The sequence below is a fragment of the Hakea prostrata genome, chromosome 3 (assembly GCF_041222555.1).
Source record: "Hakea prostrata isolate BN-2017 chromosome 3, UWA_Hpros_2, whole genome shotgun sequence".
Lineage (NCBI taxonomy): Eukaryota > Viridiplantae > Streptophyta > Magnoliopsida > Proteales > Proteaceae > Hakea > Hakea prostrata.
The window spans coordinates 1,947,104-1,965,966 of NC_142602.1; the positions used below are offsets into that span (position 1 = coordinate 1,947,104).

At 37.0% G+C, this 18,863-nt stretch overlaps 2 protein-coding genes and 2 pseudogenes across 4 annotated transcripts; all 4 read right to left on the minus strand.

Moving 5' to 3' along the window:
• Positions 1 to 1,993: 1,993 nt before the first annotated feature.
• Positions 1,994 to 2,712, minus strand: LOC149019906 (CASP-like protein 1F2 pseudogene; annotated as a pseudogene).
• A 2,042-nt stretch (positions 2,713 to 4,754) lies between these two features.
• LOC149019907 (CASP-like protein 1F1 pseudogene) lies at positions 4,755 to 5,554 on the minus strand (annotated as a pseudogene).
• Positions 5,555 to 7,048: 1,494 nt separating this feature from the next.
• On the minus strand, positions 7,049 to 7,862 carry LOC149019908 (CASP-like protein 1F2). Its single transcript, XM_089150973.1, has 3 exons — positions 7,645 to 7,862; positions 7,390 to 7,501; positions 7,049 to 7,294 (listed from the first exon to the last, which is right to left on the minus strand). Exons 1-3 carry the CDS (start codon positions 7,851 to 7,853, stop codon positions 7,049 to 7,051), a joined length of 567 nt encoding a protein of 188 aa, XP_089007099.1. The 5' UTR covers positions 7,854 to 7,862.
• Positions 7,863 to 9,541: 1,679 nt separating this feature from the next.
• On the minus strand, positions 9,542 to 18,202 carry LOC149019909 (uncharacterized). 3 transcript variants are annotated; one of them, XM_089147911.1, is made up of 6 exons: positions 17,987 to 18,202; positions 15,291 to 17,093; positions 14,927 to 15,178; positions 13,799 to 13,879; positions 12,234 to 12,923; positions 9,542 to 10,232 (listed from the first exon to the last, which is right to left on the minus strand). In XM_089147911.1, the coding sequence occupies exons 2-6, from the start codon at positions 16,590 to 16,592 to the stop codon at positions 10,176 to 10,178; spliced, it is 2,382 nt and encodes a 793-aa protein (XP_089004037.1). In that variant the 5' UTR covers positions 16,593 to 17,093; positions 17,987 to 18,202; the 3' UTR covers positions 9,542 to 10,175. The 3 variants fall into 3 exon arrangements, with proteins under 3 accessions (XP_089004037.1, XP_089004039.1, XP_089004038.1); XM_089147913.1 differs by lacking the exon at positions 17,987 to 18,202 and adding an exon at positions 17,765 to 17,970; XM_089147912.1 differs by lacking the exon at positions 17,987 to 18,202 and adding an exon at positions 17,541 to 17,758.
• Positions 18,203 to 18,863: the final 661 nt, after the last annotated feature.

Genomic DNA, 18,863 nt, shown 5'->3' on the forward strand with positions numbered 1-18,863 from the left:
TCTTTATGGAATGTAAACTGAAAACTTGGATAAGTCTTTCTTTCTTTCTGCTAGCTAGAGTAAGGAAAACAGAGGAAAATTGCAGAGCACAAGAGCGATGTTGGATACCAAAAGCTCTTGTTATTTATATGGGCTATCCGATTCTATACATAGGACGAGAGACACAAGGGTCAGCGTGGTGGGAAGAATCCGTTTCTTTTGGAGGTTAAGATTCACAACTATAACCTTTCTAAAGCCACTAAAGGGATTCTCACTCTTAACTATCAAATCCAATATGAATCATCCAAGGGTGACTTTTAGAATCCATTTTTGGGGACCTTTTAATCCCAACGAACTCTTACCTAGTTCCAAAATTACACTTTTCAGTGTAGTGAAGATTCACCAATCATACTAGGGTGGGTTTTTGTAAATTCCCACGTGTGTGAAAGACTGATCGATCTTGCTAGGCTGGTGCTTCTAAGTTCTAACATGGGAGTGTTGGATGAATGCCATACGAATTTTGCTAAATTTCAGTTGCACAAAAGAGTTGTGTACAAATTATACCAACTTAAATGAAATAAATCGACTTTTTCTTACTTCAAACTAAAGCATTCTTTTGTGCAGGTGAGATTCAATGGTATCCGCATGACATCCATTCAACATTGGACACTAGAGGCACCCCCACGTTTGATGCACTAGCCTAGCAAGGTCTAAGAAAGATTGACTCAAGATTTTGAAACTCTAATAAAAAAAGAGCTAGTACATTCCATATGGAGCACTCATGTTGGATTATTTGGAAGGGTCGGAATGATGTCTTGTTACAGGTAAGATGCCATCTCTCCTGAAGTCCATGATTGGGCAAGTAGCAGTATTTCCTTGAAGTAATGTCAACTTGTATTATCCTTTGAATCTATTAGGTTCTCTTTTATTCTTAGATGTGAGAAATTATGGGCTGATATGAGGTGAAACGAGTGGTCAAGATTTTGTCTGAACTATAAGCTGCAAGGTATGCAGTACTAAAACAATTTCACAAATTTAGACTTTCATTAGACTGAATGTCCTTAAGCCATCAAATTTTTTTAGAGATCCATAAAACATTGAATTATATGAGATTACCTAAATAACCTTATTAAATATATAGGAGAAAAGAGACGTTGGGGTGAGTGTAAAATTGTGAAGAGTTGTTAGAAAAAAAGTTGAATAGAAAAGGATAAATAGGGTCCTTTCACCCCATTTGTGTAGGCTAATCTCTAACCAGTGTTTCCTTTTGTGCACGCAAGGCATTCAATTGAAAGAGTTGTTCGAGAAGAAGTTGAATAGAAAATGATAGATAAGGTCTTGTCACTCCATTTGTGTAGACTAATCTCTAACCAGTGTTTCATTTTGTGCATACAAGGCATTCAATTGAATTCTTTAAATGAAAAATATTTCAGTAAATTTCATTTGAATGCCTCGCATACACTTTTCTCCATAAACAATTGTGTTAGATTTTAACCCACTCTGGTGAAACATGATATTGATAAAAGCCTAAATTCAAGCGAGAGAAAGCAAGAGGCAAATTCTACCTTGCTGTCATCTATCATACAAGATAGGAATAACAGAGAGGTTATAACATGTTTAATGAGATACCAATGGAATACCAGGTAAGAGATGTAAAAAGATCAAACATAAATTTTTATTATTTATTTTATCAACCGGATGCAAATCTGTCATTTTCTTTTCCATTTGTTGAGTTAATTGCTACTTAGTTCCCCATTATTAATTGATTGAAATATGGCACGAGTAGAAAATTTTTTTTGCATAAGATAATAAGAATTAAACGAAAGCTTTTATGTTGGTGTTCGTGATGAGACAAGAAGCAAAAGAAAATCAAAGGAAGAGAAATAGAGAGCTTTATTCAGTAAAAAGTACAAGAAGTAAATTGTTAGAAGTCAAGTTTTGAGTCGAGAGAAGCCATAAGCTCCCCCATGTACACTTTTTCCAATTCATGCTGATGACAATTCAATGGGGTCCGTTACTGCATGCGAAGTGCAGATAACACAGTAAGAGCAAAGAACATGAACCAGGCCAAGAAAGAGAAAATGACAGAAGTTGTGACTCTATTGCAGAACTTCCCAAAGTGGTCGCATATGGGCATCCAAGATGTGTGGGTATTTCCATGAGCAGCAACATTACCAATTGCACCTGCTCCAGCACAAGCAGCTATCACCAATGCCGTCATTGCCTGAAAGAGAGAAATCCAAGTTGATAATACAAAATTGAATTATGTATCATTAAGAAGAAAAGAAATTTGCAATCATTTTAAGCCACCATACCAAATCAAACAAAAACAGGATAAAGTAAGTCAATCGATGACGAAAGGAGAGAACAATGCCCAACGAAACCAGAGAAATGATGCTTGCAACAACATTTGCATATGCAAAGAACCTGCAAAAAAAAAATCCAGAAAAATCCTTGATCTGAATCTCAGGAAAGTAGAGAAGAATAAGGGTAAGAAAATGGTGGATTTCATTGTGAAGAGTACCGGGTAGACGGGTCATCACTGTAGTTGGCGCTAAAAGCCACTCCAAACACATCAGCAGTTTGTTTGCTGGTGAAGACCAACCATGCTGCAATCGCTGTGCATACAACCACCAATGATCTCAGCAAAACCTGCACTATCAAGAGTTTTTTTTCTGCTTTAGTGTTGGTAAGAACTGATTTTTGTGATTCTCTGGATTGAACGCCCTCCATTGAAGAACTCTTTACGGAATGTAATTAAACTGAAAACTTGGAAAAGTCTTAATTTCTTCGTTTCTGCTGGAGAACAGAAAACAGATACAGGAAAATGTAGAGCACAAGAGCGATGGCCACAGATGGATGTTGGATGAATACAGAAAGCTTTTGTGATTAATTTATACGGGCCATCCGATTCTATATATAGGATTATTGAAGACACAAGGGTCAGCGTTGTGTGAAGAATCCGTTTCTTTTGGAGGTTAGGAGTGAATCCATTGACAACTATTAGCTTTCTAAAGCCACTAAAGCAATTCTCACTCTTAACCATCTAGTTTCATTTCAATTCCAATATGAATCATCCTAGGGTGGGTTTTAGAATCCATTTCTAGAGACCATTTTCTCCCAACGAACTCTTAACCTAATTCCAAAATTATACTTCCCAGCATAGTGAAGGTTGTACAATCATATGAGGTTGATATTCCCTCGTGTGTCCATGAAAGACTCAGTCAAGAGAGTCTAGATCATCTATACATCACGGTATAGTTAGTTGTGTGCTCCTCTTATACTTCTCCACATAATAGTGATCCGTGGGGTCCACTCCTCTCAATGTTTATAAAATGAATTAGATGTATGAGTCAAGTGGGCCCCACATAGTTGACCATTATTGTGTAGTGGAAAAACGTGAAGGGATCACCTAGGGTAGAGGATCCAGACTCAAGTCAATATTTAATAGTAAAACTTTTTATTTATTTATTTATTTTAAATGATAGTAAATTGTGTTGGCATCTCAAAAACATAAGCCTTACATATCATTTTATGTTTGAAAAACAAAGACAACTCAAACTTGAACCATCATGATTTTTTGTGAAGGCTAAACCACTTTGGATTATATGAGAACCTAATAAACTTATGAAAACAGAGAACAAGAAAGAAGTTGGGGTGAGAAGGAATCTTGAAGAAGTGTTGGAAAATAAGTTCAGTGGAAAAGGGTAGAGGAGGTTCTGTCGCCCCATTATACATATGGGTACAATGGTGTTTATAATTGTACCACTAACCAATAATTATTCTAATGGATCTGAACCATGCGCATGTGCTTTTCAAAGATAAAGAGAGGTGTTAGTGTTTAAAGGCCCCTGTTTTACGATGCTGGAGCATTCTCTTGTTTATTTTATTTTCTTCTGTGGTGGTGGAGTTGGATGAGTGATGGCAAAGAAAAATATTTTCTCATAAAAAACAACATGAAGAGATACATACACCTTAGACAGTTGAGGCTTTGTGATGTAATCTATAACATGCATGAATTTCTAACTTCCATCTCCACCATACCATGCAATTGAACCCAAACCCTATAAAACATCATCTCAGCATCCTAAGTCAGTAACCAAAATGGAGGATGAGTATGCTTCTCTAACACCAATGATCCACTAGTGGATTTTTTTACTATTTTTGAGAATTAATTTATTGTCATGGACCTCCAAGAAGGAACTAACAATCTCAAGCTCAAGGGCAGTGGCAGTTTCAAAAATGCTTTGGCTCTCGTATGTTCTCAAACATTTACATGTGGAGCTCCCAACCCCAATGTTGGTCTTTTGTGACCATTTATCTACTACAACACATGTTGTGTGTCTTTCGTTATGTCAAAACAAAACACATGGAAGTTGACTACCGCTTTGTTCGTGACTTGACTATATAAGTATTATCCTCATGATATATAATTCCAGGATTCCATGGTATTAAGTTATTCAAAAAGCTCATCCACGAATTCTTAACCTAATCAACTCGATGCAAATTTGTCATTTTCTTATCGATTTTTGGAAGCTAATTGCTACTTGGTTCCCCGTTTATCCATTTGAAATATGGCATATAGGATTCTTTTTCCAGAAGATAATAAGAATTAAACAAAAGCTTTGATGTTCGTGACACGAGAAGCAAATGATAAGTAAAGGGAAAGAAATGGATAGTGTTATTCGATTAAGTAAGAAGTTAATTGTTACAAGCCAAGTTTTGAGTCAAGAGAAGCCAAAAGCTCCCCATGTACACTTTTTTCCAATTCATGCTTATGAAGAGCATGACAATGGGGTCTGTGATTGCATACGAAGTGCAGATAACACAGTAAGAACAAAGAACATCAACCAAGCCAATATAGAGAAAATGACAGAAGCCGTGATTCTGTTGCAGAACTTCCCGAAGTGGTCGCATATGGGCATCCAAGATGTGTGGGTATTTCCATGAGCAGCAACATTACCAATTGCACTTGCTCCAGCACAAGCAGCTATCACCAATGCCGTCATCACCTGAGAGAGAGACAATAGAAGTTTATAATACAAAATTTAATTATCTTTCATCAAGAAGAAGACTAATTCGATCGACATTTCTCTTAAGCCATCGTACCAAATCATGCAAGAACAGGAAAAAGTAAGTCAACCGATGACGGAGGAAGAGAACAATTCCCAAGGAAGCTAGAGAATGGATGCATGCAACAACGGTTATATATGCATAGAACCTGCAAAAAAAAATAAAAATCAATAACATAAAACCAATAGAAAAATCCTAGCCTTGATCATATGAGTTAAATCTTACAATCTTGGACGAGAAATTTCAAAATCAAAGAAGAAGGGGAAGAAAACTGTGGATATCATTCTGAAACATACCGGGTAGACGGGTCATCACTGTAGTTGGCGCTAAAAGCCACTCCGAATACATCAGCAGTTTGTTTGCTGGTGAAGACCAACCATGCTGCAATCGCTGTGCAAACAGTCACCAATGATCTCAACAAAACTTGCACTATCAAGAGCGCTTTTTCTCTTTTAGTGTTGGTAAGTGGCTTTTGTGATTCGTTGGTTTGAAAGCCCTCCATTGAAGAACTCTTTATGGAATGTAAACTGAAAACTTGGAAAAGTCTTTCTGGAGAAGGAAAATTAATGCAAAGGAGAAGTGCAATGGCCACAGATGGATGTTGAATACAGAATGCCTTTGTTATTTATATGGGCTATCGAATTCTATATATAGGAAGAGAGACGCAAGGGCCAGCGTGGTGAGAAGAATCTGTTTCTTTTGGAGGTTAGGATTGACAACCATAAGCTTTCTGAAGCCACTAAAGGGATTCTTGTTCTAACTATCTAGTGTCAATTCAGTTTCCAAATCCAATATGAGTCATTCTAGGGTGGGTTTTAGAATCCAGCTTTCTCCCATCGACATGTTAGCTAATTTCAAAATAATACGTGAAGACTGAAGAAGGTTCACCAATCATACGAGGGTGGGTTTTTGTAAATTCCCTCATGCGTGTGAGACACTGATCAAGATTGAATAGAAGAAGGGATTTATTTACTTATTCATTTAACTTTTCAGGAATTTGTTTCCTTACCTCAAATTAAATAAAGATTTTACATCGATCTCACTTCATCTTTGAAAAGTAAAGACAGCTCGAATTTGGACTTTCATTGGACACATTAGTACTATTTGTTACTGAATACCTTGAAACCCTTGTTATTTTATGAAGGTCTTTAAACCACTCTTTTGAATGATATCATGAGATTACCTAAATGATCTTATAAAAAAAACAGAAGAAGAAAAAGAAAGATGGGGTGATAATTTACAAAACACTTCACAATATCACTTAAAATTGTAAAATATATACTCCATCTGCATTTTTCATTAAATTATTCATATATAGTATTTTTATTACTGAAAATATCCTTAGTGTGCCATGACTTCATCATGTCGAAGGTGTTGCAATGCTAGAGGAGGTCTTCCCGATGTTTCTTGATTCTTAATCAAGTGGATACCAGTCATCATGACTAGGGCCCATAGGCCATTTGGGGAAGGGATTGAATGATCAACCCACAAACCTCTTAGGACTCAAAGCCCCTTACAAGAAGTACCTCCCAATGTGGTAGAGGCTGCACCCACTTCTATCCAGTATTGTTCGGGACTTAATATCCAACGAGACTACTTCTTACTTGTTGGGAATCTTGAACTGATGAATCATATATAACCCAAAAACAAATAACAAAAGCTGTAGGCATGGAACCAGGGGTCATGCCCTTACTAATTTTTTGAAATTTTCTTCTTTTCAATTTTTTTTTTAAATGTTCCACTAGTTCTCTCAACACTTTACTCTTCTCTTTAATTTTTTTTAAAATTTTTTTATTCCTTTTTCAAAATCTTCTCTTTAATGGGTTGTGTGTGAAATATGGCACTCAGCGGCTTCGATGTTAAAATCTTTACTCCACACCAGCTTCGAGGTTCTTGAGGGTGAGAAGAGAAAAGAAGTGACGGAAACGGAAGGGGGAGCTTTATTCTTTATGACAGCCGAATAGACAAATGAACGGTTTCGAACTCATCTTCCAATTCATGCAAATGAAGAATTTGACATAGGGCTCCAGTACGCTCGCATGCGAAGTGCAGATAACACAGTAAGAGCAAACAACATCATCAAAGCCAAGAAAGAGAAAATGACAGCAGTCGAGACTCTTTTGCAGAACTTCCCGAAGTGGTCGCATATGGGCAACCAAGCACTATGGGTATTTCCATAAGTACCAACTTGACCAATTGCAATTGCTGCAGAACAAGCAGCCATCACCAGTGCCATCATCACCTGAGAGAGAAAGAGCAATCAAAATTTACGATACAGAATGTGTGTTATATTAAGAAGAAAATTAATTCGACATCCTCTTAATTAAGCCTCCCTACCAAATCATGCAAAAAGAGGATTAAATAAGTGGAACGATGACGGAGGAAGAGAGCAATGCACAAGGAACCCAGAGAAAAGATGCATGCAGCAACGTTTGCATACGCAAAGAACCTGCAAAAAAGACCCAGAAAAGTAAAAATAATAACAACTTCTACATACACGTCAAATCGACAATCTTGACGAGAAATCTCAACCTCGAGAAAGAATGAGAAGAAGAAGGGGAAGAGAAGTGTGGATTTCATTCTGAAACATACAGGAAAGCCGGCTCATAACTGTACTTGGCGCTGAAAGGCAATCCGAACACTAGAGCATCTTGTTTGCTGGTGAAGATCAACCATGTTGCAATCGCTGTGCATATAACCACCAACGATCTCAGCAAAACTTGCCCTAGCATGTGAGATTTTTCTCCTCCTGTTTTCGTAAGAGTTTGGTTTTCCGGATCTTTGGATTCAACACCCTCCATTGAACAACTCTTTTGGGTATTTCTTCCTCTCTGCCAGAGAAACGAATACAGAGCACAAGAGCAATGGCCGCAGATATTGGATACAGAAAGCGCTTGTTATTAATATGGTCTGATTCTATATATAGGACAAGAGACAGAAGGGTCAGTGTGGTGACTTTTTAGGAATCCATTTCCTCTGAGATTGGGTTTGACAACTCTCTCGCTTTCTTGAAGATATGATAGGGATGGATTGGGAAAGCCAATAAAGGGATTATCACTCTTAAATGCTTAATTTTCCAGTATCAATTCAGTTGCAAATTCCATTGCGGATTTTTCACTTGGAATTAGGAAATGATTATAGGCCGCAGCCGTGCCTGGAATTGAGGATTTTATCTGATCCAAATTCTAACTATGGTATCTCTTCTCCCAACCATGATTTTTCACCAGTTTGTTCAAATTTCAAGTCCTTTCTTTTCCATCAATCTATTACAAGTGGCAAGTGGCGAAGGCATAGGGCCTCCTCGTCTTTTCTTTTTTTTTTTTTTTTTTTTTCACTCCACATGTGAAATACCACCATTTGGCCTCATATTAAAAATAAAATATGATTAAGTATAAATATCATTTTTAATTATTATCCATTCAATTCCTATTTTTAGGGAAATAAATAGTTAAAATTTAATTAGAAACTAATTCACTATCCATAAATTTCTTTCTATATATTTTCTCATATTTATTCTTGTTTATTCTCTCTTGAGTCTTCTTTTATATTTTCTACTTTTTTCCTCTTCTTTTCATCTTAGAAACGACTTAGGTAATTAGTGAAAATTTGAAAAGCCAGCACAGGTTGGAGTTTTCCTAAATCATCTCCATAATTATTAGATATTCACTCTCTCTTTCTGAATTTTTTTTTTTTCTCTCAATTTTTCTAGTATTTTTTCCTTCAAAAAACCTTATAGAAAATCACGAAGGCATGAACCAATTGATTTTTTTTTCAATTTAATTACTAAACTAATTTTATTTTCTAACATTATATTAAAGTAATTATTTAAGTAATAGATATTCTCTCTTTCTTTGAGTTTTTTTAAAAATTTAATTAAATTAATTATTTTTCTAATATTGTATATCGTAGAGTTGTACTAAATTAATTATTAAAGTAATTATTATATTAAAAAAATATACATATTAAAGTAATTGAAATAAAATATAGTAAAATATCAGAACAGTGGATCCCACATGAGTTCACACAATATGTGCGATCCCCCTGTTTGTTACCTAACTTAAAAAATTTGATCAAAACAAATACCTACCTAACATTGCTAACAGTTCAATCCGAACTGGTTCAACCGGCTGTTTTGGCACAATGAATGCTATAGATCAAAGGGTCCCATATTTTAACAAAAAAAAAAAAAAAAAAAAAAGGGATCCCATGCTAACGCAAAGAGGTTATCTTTGTCGCGTTCAAACCGCTAGAGTTGGCCGACAGAGACGTGTGGTGTGATAATGTAAACTTTGCTTAGTTTTCAGGTTCGAGCCTCTCTTTGTTTACTCAATTTCTGGAGAAGGAAAGATTTTCCATCACCACCTACAGACCCCAGTACGATTTTTTAAACTTCAAAACTTAAAGAGTAGTTGATGATTTCAGCATCATTCACCACGGAAAAGGAAAAGGCTGTGGAAGTAAATCCGGAAGGGAAATCAATGCTGTGTGTAGGGAAGGCAAGAAAGAGGAAATCCATGTCTTTACTCTTTAATAAAGTCTTTCCTTTTGGGAATTAGATCCAGATCCGTCATTATCACGCAAGGGACATTAATTGATGAACTCTTCTACAAGGTAACCATTTAAAGGATGGATCGATATCTTAAATCACTCCTTTAGGTTACGTTTTGAGGTCAAAAATGGATAAGAAAAGTGGGAAAAGATTTTGAATTCAAGAGATCTCATCTATAGAATTATTATTATATCTACTACCCATGAGTTGAAATTTCTTTTCTTCTGCTTCAGTCGATCCTGGGTTTAGTTCCGCAGTCAATACAAAACTGGGGATGCCTAGGCTGCTCACCCACCGTAACCGTAAGATAGCCATCCTAATTACCCGTCGCAGGCACCAATGCTTTCAATTCCGAACCAGTTTAATCCTTCCAGTGTATAACAAATTCTAGTTTTAGATTTCTTGAAGGAACCATTAAATCACATGAATTAAAAATCAATTGAAAAATGAATCCTTTACAGTTGGAGGCGGAGTTGCTGCTCCATCTAAGGGAATTGAGACTAAGAAGACGCAATATATACATTAAATGACAACTAACAGATCAGCCAATGGCAGCTATAGCTGGCTTGATATGTCAATTACTGATGTCGAAGTATTTTGGATCTGCAGGAAAATGGTAATCCACGTTCAACTGCCATCACAAAAAATACTCCATTAGACAAACCAACATAGGTAAAAGACTAACAGAAGGCAGAGTTCAGTATTACACAGGAAGGAGGAATTAATAAGGTAGATCTCATTATAACCATCCCATACAAGAGAAGTTACTTATGCCAAGCCTGCAAAGGATGCAAAAGGAAAATAGAAAGCTACAAGGCATAAAGTGAAATTATCATATCATTTACAGGTGCTTGTATCATGAGCTCAAGTTTGTCTGGAATGAGTTCTAAGCTTGATTAAGCATAGTCAGATTCATTTCCCTTCTTTTAAGCTAGCTTGCTTTGTGTTGTATCCTATTTTCTCATATAGTAAAGCAACTTGATCTGCTATCTCGGATAGCTGGGGGGTCTGTAACCACCCTGGGGCCAGATTATGCTTGTGTAGTTGGGAGGCACTCTTTTTCCATTTTTACTTAAATTTCTTAATTGCTCAAAAACCACTCCCTCCTTCCCCCCATCCCCAGTACCAACCACCCTGACCACCAAAAAATAAAATAAAAAATTTAAAGAAGAAGAAAACAGCTAACAACCACAATTCTTGCTGTTTCCAGACATGGTAAATGACCTTATGCAGTTGTATATGGGAACCACGCACCTCAATATATCAATGCTACCAAAAGAATCCACTACATGAGGATCAAAATTTTAGCACTCAGAAAAACTCTAGATGAAATCCATTAGGTCCAAGACCCTTCAAAACTTTGTTTGCTAGATGTGAGCCTCACTTGACCCTCCAATCTGACATGTCAAAACCATATCTTAAAGAACTAGCTTTTTAAGCAATTAGTGGCAATGGAGTGGAAACCAAAGGTGAGAAACAGATCATACAAGTCTGCAGCTCTCAGTTGTGCATCTCAAAGTTCCAAACTAGTCAGTGAGGGTTTATCAAATAGACAGTAAAAACTAGCAGCAACCAGAGGGAGGGAAGAAGCTGGTCACAACCAATAAAACAATGGTAGGAAATTACCACATGGTACCCAAGTTGACTAGTTGTCTCACTACCAAAACACACAACAATGTTGCATGGGAGAGTGCTTTCACAACAACATATAAGAACAACAAATATACAAATGAGACCCACATGCCCTTGAGCAGTCAAGTAATATCTTCTCCAAGAGGAAATGCCAAATCCATTCACAAAATTTAGGAATGAAAAACAAATTGAATCCTGCTGAAAAATGAAAAAGACGAGCCCATTGGTTTCCTTATCACAATTATCAAGTGCACAGGTTTTATGGGCCACCCTCTAATATCCTGGTAAAGATACATCTACTTATATATATCCCGGTAAAGATACAGCTACTTATCTTCAGGTTGTTGGAATTGCTTCCCAAAATTCAGGGCCCAATAGAGACAAACTTCATTCAATTCACTAAGCCTTGTTCTTTTTATTCAGAATTGACTGCATGAAAGTTGTTCCACCATTTCACTCAATGTACAGCTACACTAGCTACCTCACAAGAACTATTGCCTTTCCTCACCTTAGGGCCTTACAATGTAACCAATTTTAGGCAAGGGGGAAAAGTCTCATTCTGATGTGGCCTCAAGTGAATGGGAGACAATTCTTCCACGATTTTATCAAAATCAACCTTAACCTAAGGTTCAAATGAGGGTTTCACAGTCTTAGGTTTAGGGTTTGGGATTTTTGGGCAGCAAGGAATTAGGGTTTAGGAATTTAGAACAGCAAAGGAATTAGGGTTTAGAATATGGTTTGGGAATTTTGGGCAGTAAAGGAATTAGGGCTCAGATAAGGGCAGAATTGGACCCATAGAATTCCTTGACCTAACCAATCCAAGCATCCAACAAGAATTTTGGGCAGTAAAGGAACGAGAAACTTCATAGTACATCATTTGACCAGAGTGAAACAAATCCATATCCAAGCATACATCATTCCAAATCATAGTTCTAGCAAACATTAGCAAAATACATGTTTCAAAAGTTTAATGATAATTATAATATGTTAGCCAACATACCTTGCCCTCATCTGCATCTGAATGGCGCTGAGGGAACACAACCCTCAAATCATTGTATAAGTAGAAGCGTCGCTCCCCTTCATCATCCAAACAATTTGATTCTGGAATGGATGGAGGATCAGATTTGCATTTCTGGGTCACCCTTGAACATTTTTTAAAAGATGGGCAGAGGAAACGGAGATGAAGAGCATAACGCAGAACACCACCACCAGAACTGTTCTCATTGACCTTTGATGAACTATGTACACATTTCTTGTCAGTTTCATGGCAACTATCCATCATGATATCATCCTCCCCATCGGTCTTCTTGCGGTTGCTGCTGTTGAACCCATCCTCAGTGCTTACAGCAAGAGCAAGGCTATTTGGCCGCTCAAGACAGTCCCTAGGTAGAATTGACAAGGGACTTGTCCCTCCATTATTCTGGGATATACAGCGCTGGTCATGTTGCTGAGTATCACCACTATATACAAAACTTTTAACTTTGGCATCTTCATTTTCTATAACTTTAGCACTTTGATTGTGAGATCTCATGGTATGTACATCACTTACTCCATCTGGCTTGGCAGCTCCCCCATTAAGGTTTACTGTTACCTTGGGCTTGTTTTTCTTGTCAAAAGTTCTGTCCCTGCCTTTCAATGGGATAGGCGTTGCTCCAGGAGAGGCTAGAGTGATCTTCTGGCGCAAGAATGTCTGATCCAAGTGAATAATGATATTATAAACTAGTCGATCACCAATAAAGAACGAAGGACTAGAAGGGAGTATGAAAATGATTAACTGCAACCAGAACATGATTTCATCATCAAATAAAATATCTATTCTGTTATTCAGTTTCTCTTGCACCCATTTCCAACCATGATTTCAAAAACCAGACCAACAGAAGTCAGGTTCATCCTGAATACTTCGTACTTTGGACAACCATATGGCCATATGGCCACATGCCCACACTTGCTTCAGTAAATGATGAAATTGATCAATAGCATTTGAAGAAAAGCATAACTTATTCGGTTAGAAAGGAAAACTTGGTGTTCTACAAAAGAATCAACAAAAGTTCCAAAGAATCATGTATAGTCTGATATGCTTCTCACTCAAACTAATAAGCTACCCCAGCTAATATGCTGGACCCATAACAGATTGGTATAACTGATATCGATAAGAAATTCAATCAAGGACGTAATCATAGGAGTACAAAGAGAAAATTACATGTCTTGTGCTTGAGTTAAACTTTCTATATCGTTTTTATATATGCCCAATATATGCAGGTAGTGTTATAACTTCTAAACTTTTTAAGGCCATGTAATTGAAATATAAAATATTTAAATATATATATATATATATATATATATATATATATATATATATATATATATATATATATATATCAAAGAAAGAGGTGAGAAAAAGGTTTCTCAAAAATTAATTAAATGTTGAGATACTTCTAACCCACTAGTCAATCTATATAATTAATCTTCTTATATTGCTCATATTATAATATCTCAAATTTTGAGCGAAGGTTAAGTTTAACTTCCTTCGCAGAATATTCAGAAGAACAATAAACTCTGGCACACCTTGGTTCCAGCTGGCATATCACTCAAATCATAATTGCAGAAGAAGGTATGGAGAGGTGTTTTTTCTGGGTTGCTGAGAACCTAAAAAATGCAATTTCAAATCATCAGTACACGAAAGCCATTACAGACATTATAATAATTCTATCTAACATGAAATTGGTATTAAGAACCACATCATATTCAGGAGGATTTCAAGAAAGGAAATTAAATTTACATTAAAGTTGTGAAAGATAACAGATCTTTAAGGATACCATAACGGATAAGGCAGACACCAGAGGTTACAGAATATATTGGTAGAAAGGATACATAAAGCATACACATAAGGAACATTATATTTGTTGTACAAGCAATGAAAGCTACAATGAAGTAATAGGTATTTCTGGAATTACAGAATATATTGGCAGAAAGGATACGTAAAGCATACACATATGGAACATTGTATTTGTTGTACAAGCAATGAAAGCTACAATGAAGTAATAAGTATAATGCAAAACCATCCTGGCATCCACAACTCACACCTGCCAAAATTCCAGAAGAGGTCTGCATCTCTGTCCCCCCCCCCCCCCCCCCCAAAAAAAAGAAAAAGAAAGAAAGAAGAAACTTAACAATTCCAATTGGCAGAGTATTGGTTTGAGTTTGGTACATTGAAACTTCAATCATTTCCTTGGCATCAACAGAGTTAAGCACCATCCGTCAACCGACAAAAGATCATAAAATTAAAATTTGGAACAGGAACATCAGAGTTTTCCAACTTCAGTGGCTATCACAGGCCTTGATTCTTTCCAATTACCCCAAAGAGTTCCATAATAAAGGCGAACCAAAGCCCTCGATTAGCGGAGGACTATTTGGGAGTGAATGAAACTTAGTATGACAATCTAATTAAGAAAATAGAAATTTTCTAGGGATAAGGACATTAAATTACAGAAACTAACCTTTCACAGAATAGAACCCATTGGATGGGCATAGGTATTACCAGAATGATAGTTAACTCACTTGATTTTCTAGGGGTAAGGACAATCTAATTATGAATAGTATGATAGTTAATTATTCATATGCAATCAAGACCAAATTTAATCAGCCTAACTCACTTGATGATCAATCAATTTTGAGGGCTAAAAGACCTAGTACCAGTTGTACACGCCCTTTCATAGGGATACGCAGTCGGCTCTTGGCAGCTCGAGAATCATCATTGCTATGGCTTCTCTTCAATTTGGAGCCTCTACACTTGCTTGGTGACAAGTTTCCAGCAAGGTCTATTGATGAATAGTACAGTAGACAGTTATCTCCTTCCACACTAGTGACAGCAAATGGCAGTTTAAGTGAAGGGGGTGAGAAGCTCCCCCCTGTAACATTTAGAACAGCCAAAAACCCATCAATTTTCTGTAGAAAAAAAAAAAGAAACATCAGAGATGGTTAAAGAGCACGGAAAGGCACAGCAGAAGACTTCTATAAACAGGGAGAAGACAATTTCTAGAAAAGTAGGTATGCTAACCTGACTGGCTTTACCAGATGAAAACCGACCAGACAATAGGGACTCTTCAAAAGAACCAACCAAGGACCTCCTAACGGAAAGTCCACTCAAATTTCTAACAAACTTGAGGCATTGGGTTGTAAGGACAGATTCAGGACCTGAGTGTTGGTATGTGCCACTGGTTCTTCCAGGTGGAAATATATCGCATTCACTCTGCAAAACATCAGAACCTTGAAACGATTTGCTGGTCAAACTGGATACCTCTTCATCATGGGAGAATGAAAATCCTGAGACGGTTCCATCAGGTGACTTCTCTGTGTTCATTGATGTTAAACGGTCGCCTGTGATCCCTTTACAGAAATTCCTGTGTACCCCTGCAGATTTCAGTCTTTCAGAGAATTTTGGACCAAGAGGGGACAAAGAGAGAGGAGGTGAGACCACCTTTTTTGAAGATATGGGTATTGCCCCAGTTTGGGTTCTTATCTTGCTGGGTTCTCTATAGGGATCAAGCCCAATTGGAGACAAGCAGTAACTGTGGGGCGGGAACTCATTGTTCACAAGCAAAGGGCCATCAGTGAATAAGTCAGAGTTACTTCTAGTGTTATTATCTAACATTTTACTCCAACTTTGGCAACTATATGGAGAACAAACAGGGGTGCATAGAGAATCTGCATGCCCAATATTAGCTTTTTTATAGTCTTGCACTGGAAAGCCATTTAATTCATCTCCTTCTATAGGGGGATCAAACTGACCCTCACCTTCACAAATGTCTAGCCGATCACCATTGAATTGATCTGAGAAAAGCATACTATTCAAAGGGGACAACAGCCGTTTCCTGGCTGCTGACCCATGCGGCTCAGTTTCATTGCCAGTTGTGATAGTAACTGCAGCCGATAAAGGAATATGATCAGGTGAATTCCCATCTAAACCATTCACAGGGGAACTAGACCCACTAGATTCAAAACCCACAATCCTTGAAACAGGATGTTGAATGTTGCGCCCAACTTTGCAAAGTAATAAGCCATTTTTATCCTTGGCACCAGTATTCCACCCATGAGAACTCTGTACACTATTAATGGGACTTTTACAATTGAATAGGCCATCTGGGCTTTTGGCGAGGTCCAAGGTTGTTTTCCTCTGGAAATCCCTAAGTGAAGAGTACTGGAGATCTCCTGTCATATGATTAACTGCCATTCCCATGTGAATTCCATCCAAATCACAACTGCTCACACTGGTGAACCGGGGAGGATTTTGCACAATTGAGTTCAGTGAAGTTGAAACTCCCTCGGCAATTTTGCTGGAGGACACTTGAGGCAAACCCATGAGTAAGAATATGCAGTAGGCAATGGATACTTTGTCCTCCTGAATGTCTCAGTGAGACCTTTCCTCTATTCACCTTCAATGCTCTTTTATATAGACTCGTTGCGTTACTCCCAAATCCCAATGCAGTTCAACAAAAAACTCCAAATCTTCTCTCAAGCTCTTAACCACTATATTACATGTTGAGTTTTCATGTCCCATCAATGTCACATGACAATAACAATGGTTCAAGTTAAATCCTTCCCCAGTGTTTCTGCAAATTATGAAATCTGAAAGAAAGAAAGAAATTAATCCTACAGAATCCCAGCTACAGTTCAAATAGTTAATAATATATATCAACCAAAACCCATCATTACGTCAACTATCATTTCCTTGCTTATACTGTAGAGGAACCCAACGAATATGTATGAATCCAAACAGACTGGGAAGAACAGAGCTTCCAGGCCTCCAAACAAGAGTATGACACTGTCGATCCATGCTTGCTCAAGAAGACACAGCCCAAGTCTGAAACAACATTCAAATAAACAAACGCATCTCAGTATAGAATTGAAGGATGAAGTAACACATTTCCATATACTTCTGCATTCATAATATGAACCATGAGAGCTCTTCTAATTTCATTCATTGAAAGCACATAACATATGATACCCATCATACAGATTTAAAATAAATAAATAAAAAGGGAGGAAAATGCATTCAGAAAACATATTATACCCATCAAACAGATTTTTTTTTTTTAAAAAGGAAGGCAAATGCATTGAGAAATACTAACTCGTATTTTTATTTAGAAAGGAGTTCATCCATAAACCAACAAAATTAGTTATTTGTATAGACTAAAACCTTGAGGAATAACGCCAAAAAAGGAATATAGTGAATTCCTTCTTCTCTGATCTTGACGGATCCTTTTCCTATCTAAATCATTCCGAGGAGAAAAACGCAAGGACAGATTACCTCAATAGAACCCATGACACAATTCATACAACGATCGGCCCAAACAATCTAACACCTCGGCAACCGTTCAAGAGAATAAAACTTAGAACCTAAAGCGGATCCTTGAACCAATCAACAATCACAAAGATAACGGAACACACAAAAGAGATTACTTGTACGCTTAACATTCATTCGTTAAGGGAGGGGGGAAAAATAAGAGAGATAGAGAGTCAAGTTTCCATTACAATCCAACACGGAAACATGGTGAAGCACACAACCCCCGCCAGGCGCTGAAGGGATGCAAAAACAAGAAACCCAACTCAAAAACGCATTATTACCATAAATAAATAAATAAACTCGAAATGCATATAAATTGAGCTCTCCAATCCCGATCGAGCAGAGAAACAAAATAGATAATTAGATTGAAGAAGGAAAAAAAAATGAGTTGTGCGTCATATTGAACACACCAGTGAAGCTGGCGATCATATCAAAGCGATGGATAAATGACTCAGAATTATCCACGGTTGTTCAAACTTATTTTGATCAAAATTGATAGGCCGTAAGGAGTAAAGGGTATAAGTTTTTTCTTCTCTTTCTCTTGGTGCTGGTTCTAGTCTCTCCTCTTCTTCCTGCCCAACCACGCAGTCCCATCCCTCTGCTTCTCTTCTTTACCCTCTCTTCTGTTTATATCCCAAATTTTTTTACGTCACCTGTTGGCACCAGAATTTTCTGCTGTTCTTTTAAAAAACTAAACTAAAAGTCTAAAACCAATACCACATGCTTTAACAAATCACCGTTTTTCGGATAATTAAAAAAAAATAAATTTTTAAATAAATTTTAAACCGACTGCTGTAACGGGGTGGATGACCAAATTGCTCGAGTCATGACAAGCAAGCGAGATTCGGGTTCGTTGGACCAAAATCTCGATTGATATTGAAATCCCGACAGTTGAATTTTAATAGTCAAGATACCTAAATTCCGATCTAACAGACCAAAATGATTTAACGATCCTATAAGGTCCAGGTGAAAGAATCTTTCTTACTTTAACAAATCATCGACTTCTTTTTTCTTTTTTACCATAGCATTTTATTAAGGTCGAGAATATTACATGTATCATTAGGAAGAGTCAAACTTACGAGTCATTTACTAATAATAGGTGTGGTTATCGCTATTTGTGTAACCCTTTGATGGGCATTTCTAATGCTTTGTCATATACCTTTTTTTTTCCTCTCCTTAATAATAAGAGTGACTTTTACCACAAAAAATAATAATAATAAGAGTGACTAATAATATTAAGAGGTTTCGGTTTTGGTAATTTTTTTTTTTTTTTGGGGGGGGGGGGTA

Coding starts and splice junctions, on each gene's coding strand:
- LOC149019908 (XM_089150973.1), bottom strand. CDS start 7,853: ATGGAGGGTGTTGAATCCAAAGATCCGGAAAACCAAACTCTTACGAAA. Junction 7,502..7,644: donor AGTTATGAGCCGGCTTTCCT/GTATGTTTCAGA, acceptor TCTTTTTTGCAG/GTTCTTTGCGTATGCAAACG. Junction 7,295..7,389: donor TCCTCTTTTTGCATGATTTG/GTAGGGAGGCTT, acceptor TTTCTCTCTCAG/GTGATGATGGCACTGGTGAT.
- LOC149019909 (XM_089147911.1), bottom strand. CDS start 16,592: ATGGGTTTGCCTCAAGTGTCCTCCAGCAAAATTGCCGAGGGAGTTTCA. Junction 12,924..13,798: donor ATATGCCAGCTGGAACCAAG/GTGTGCCAGAGT, acceptor CACTTGGATCAG/ACATTCTTGCGCCAGAAGAT. Junction 10,233..12,233: donor CAGATGCAGATGAGGGCAAG/GTATGTTGGCTA, acceptor TTGTGATGGCAG/TTGAACGTGGATTACCATTT.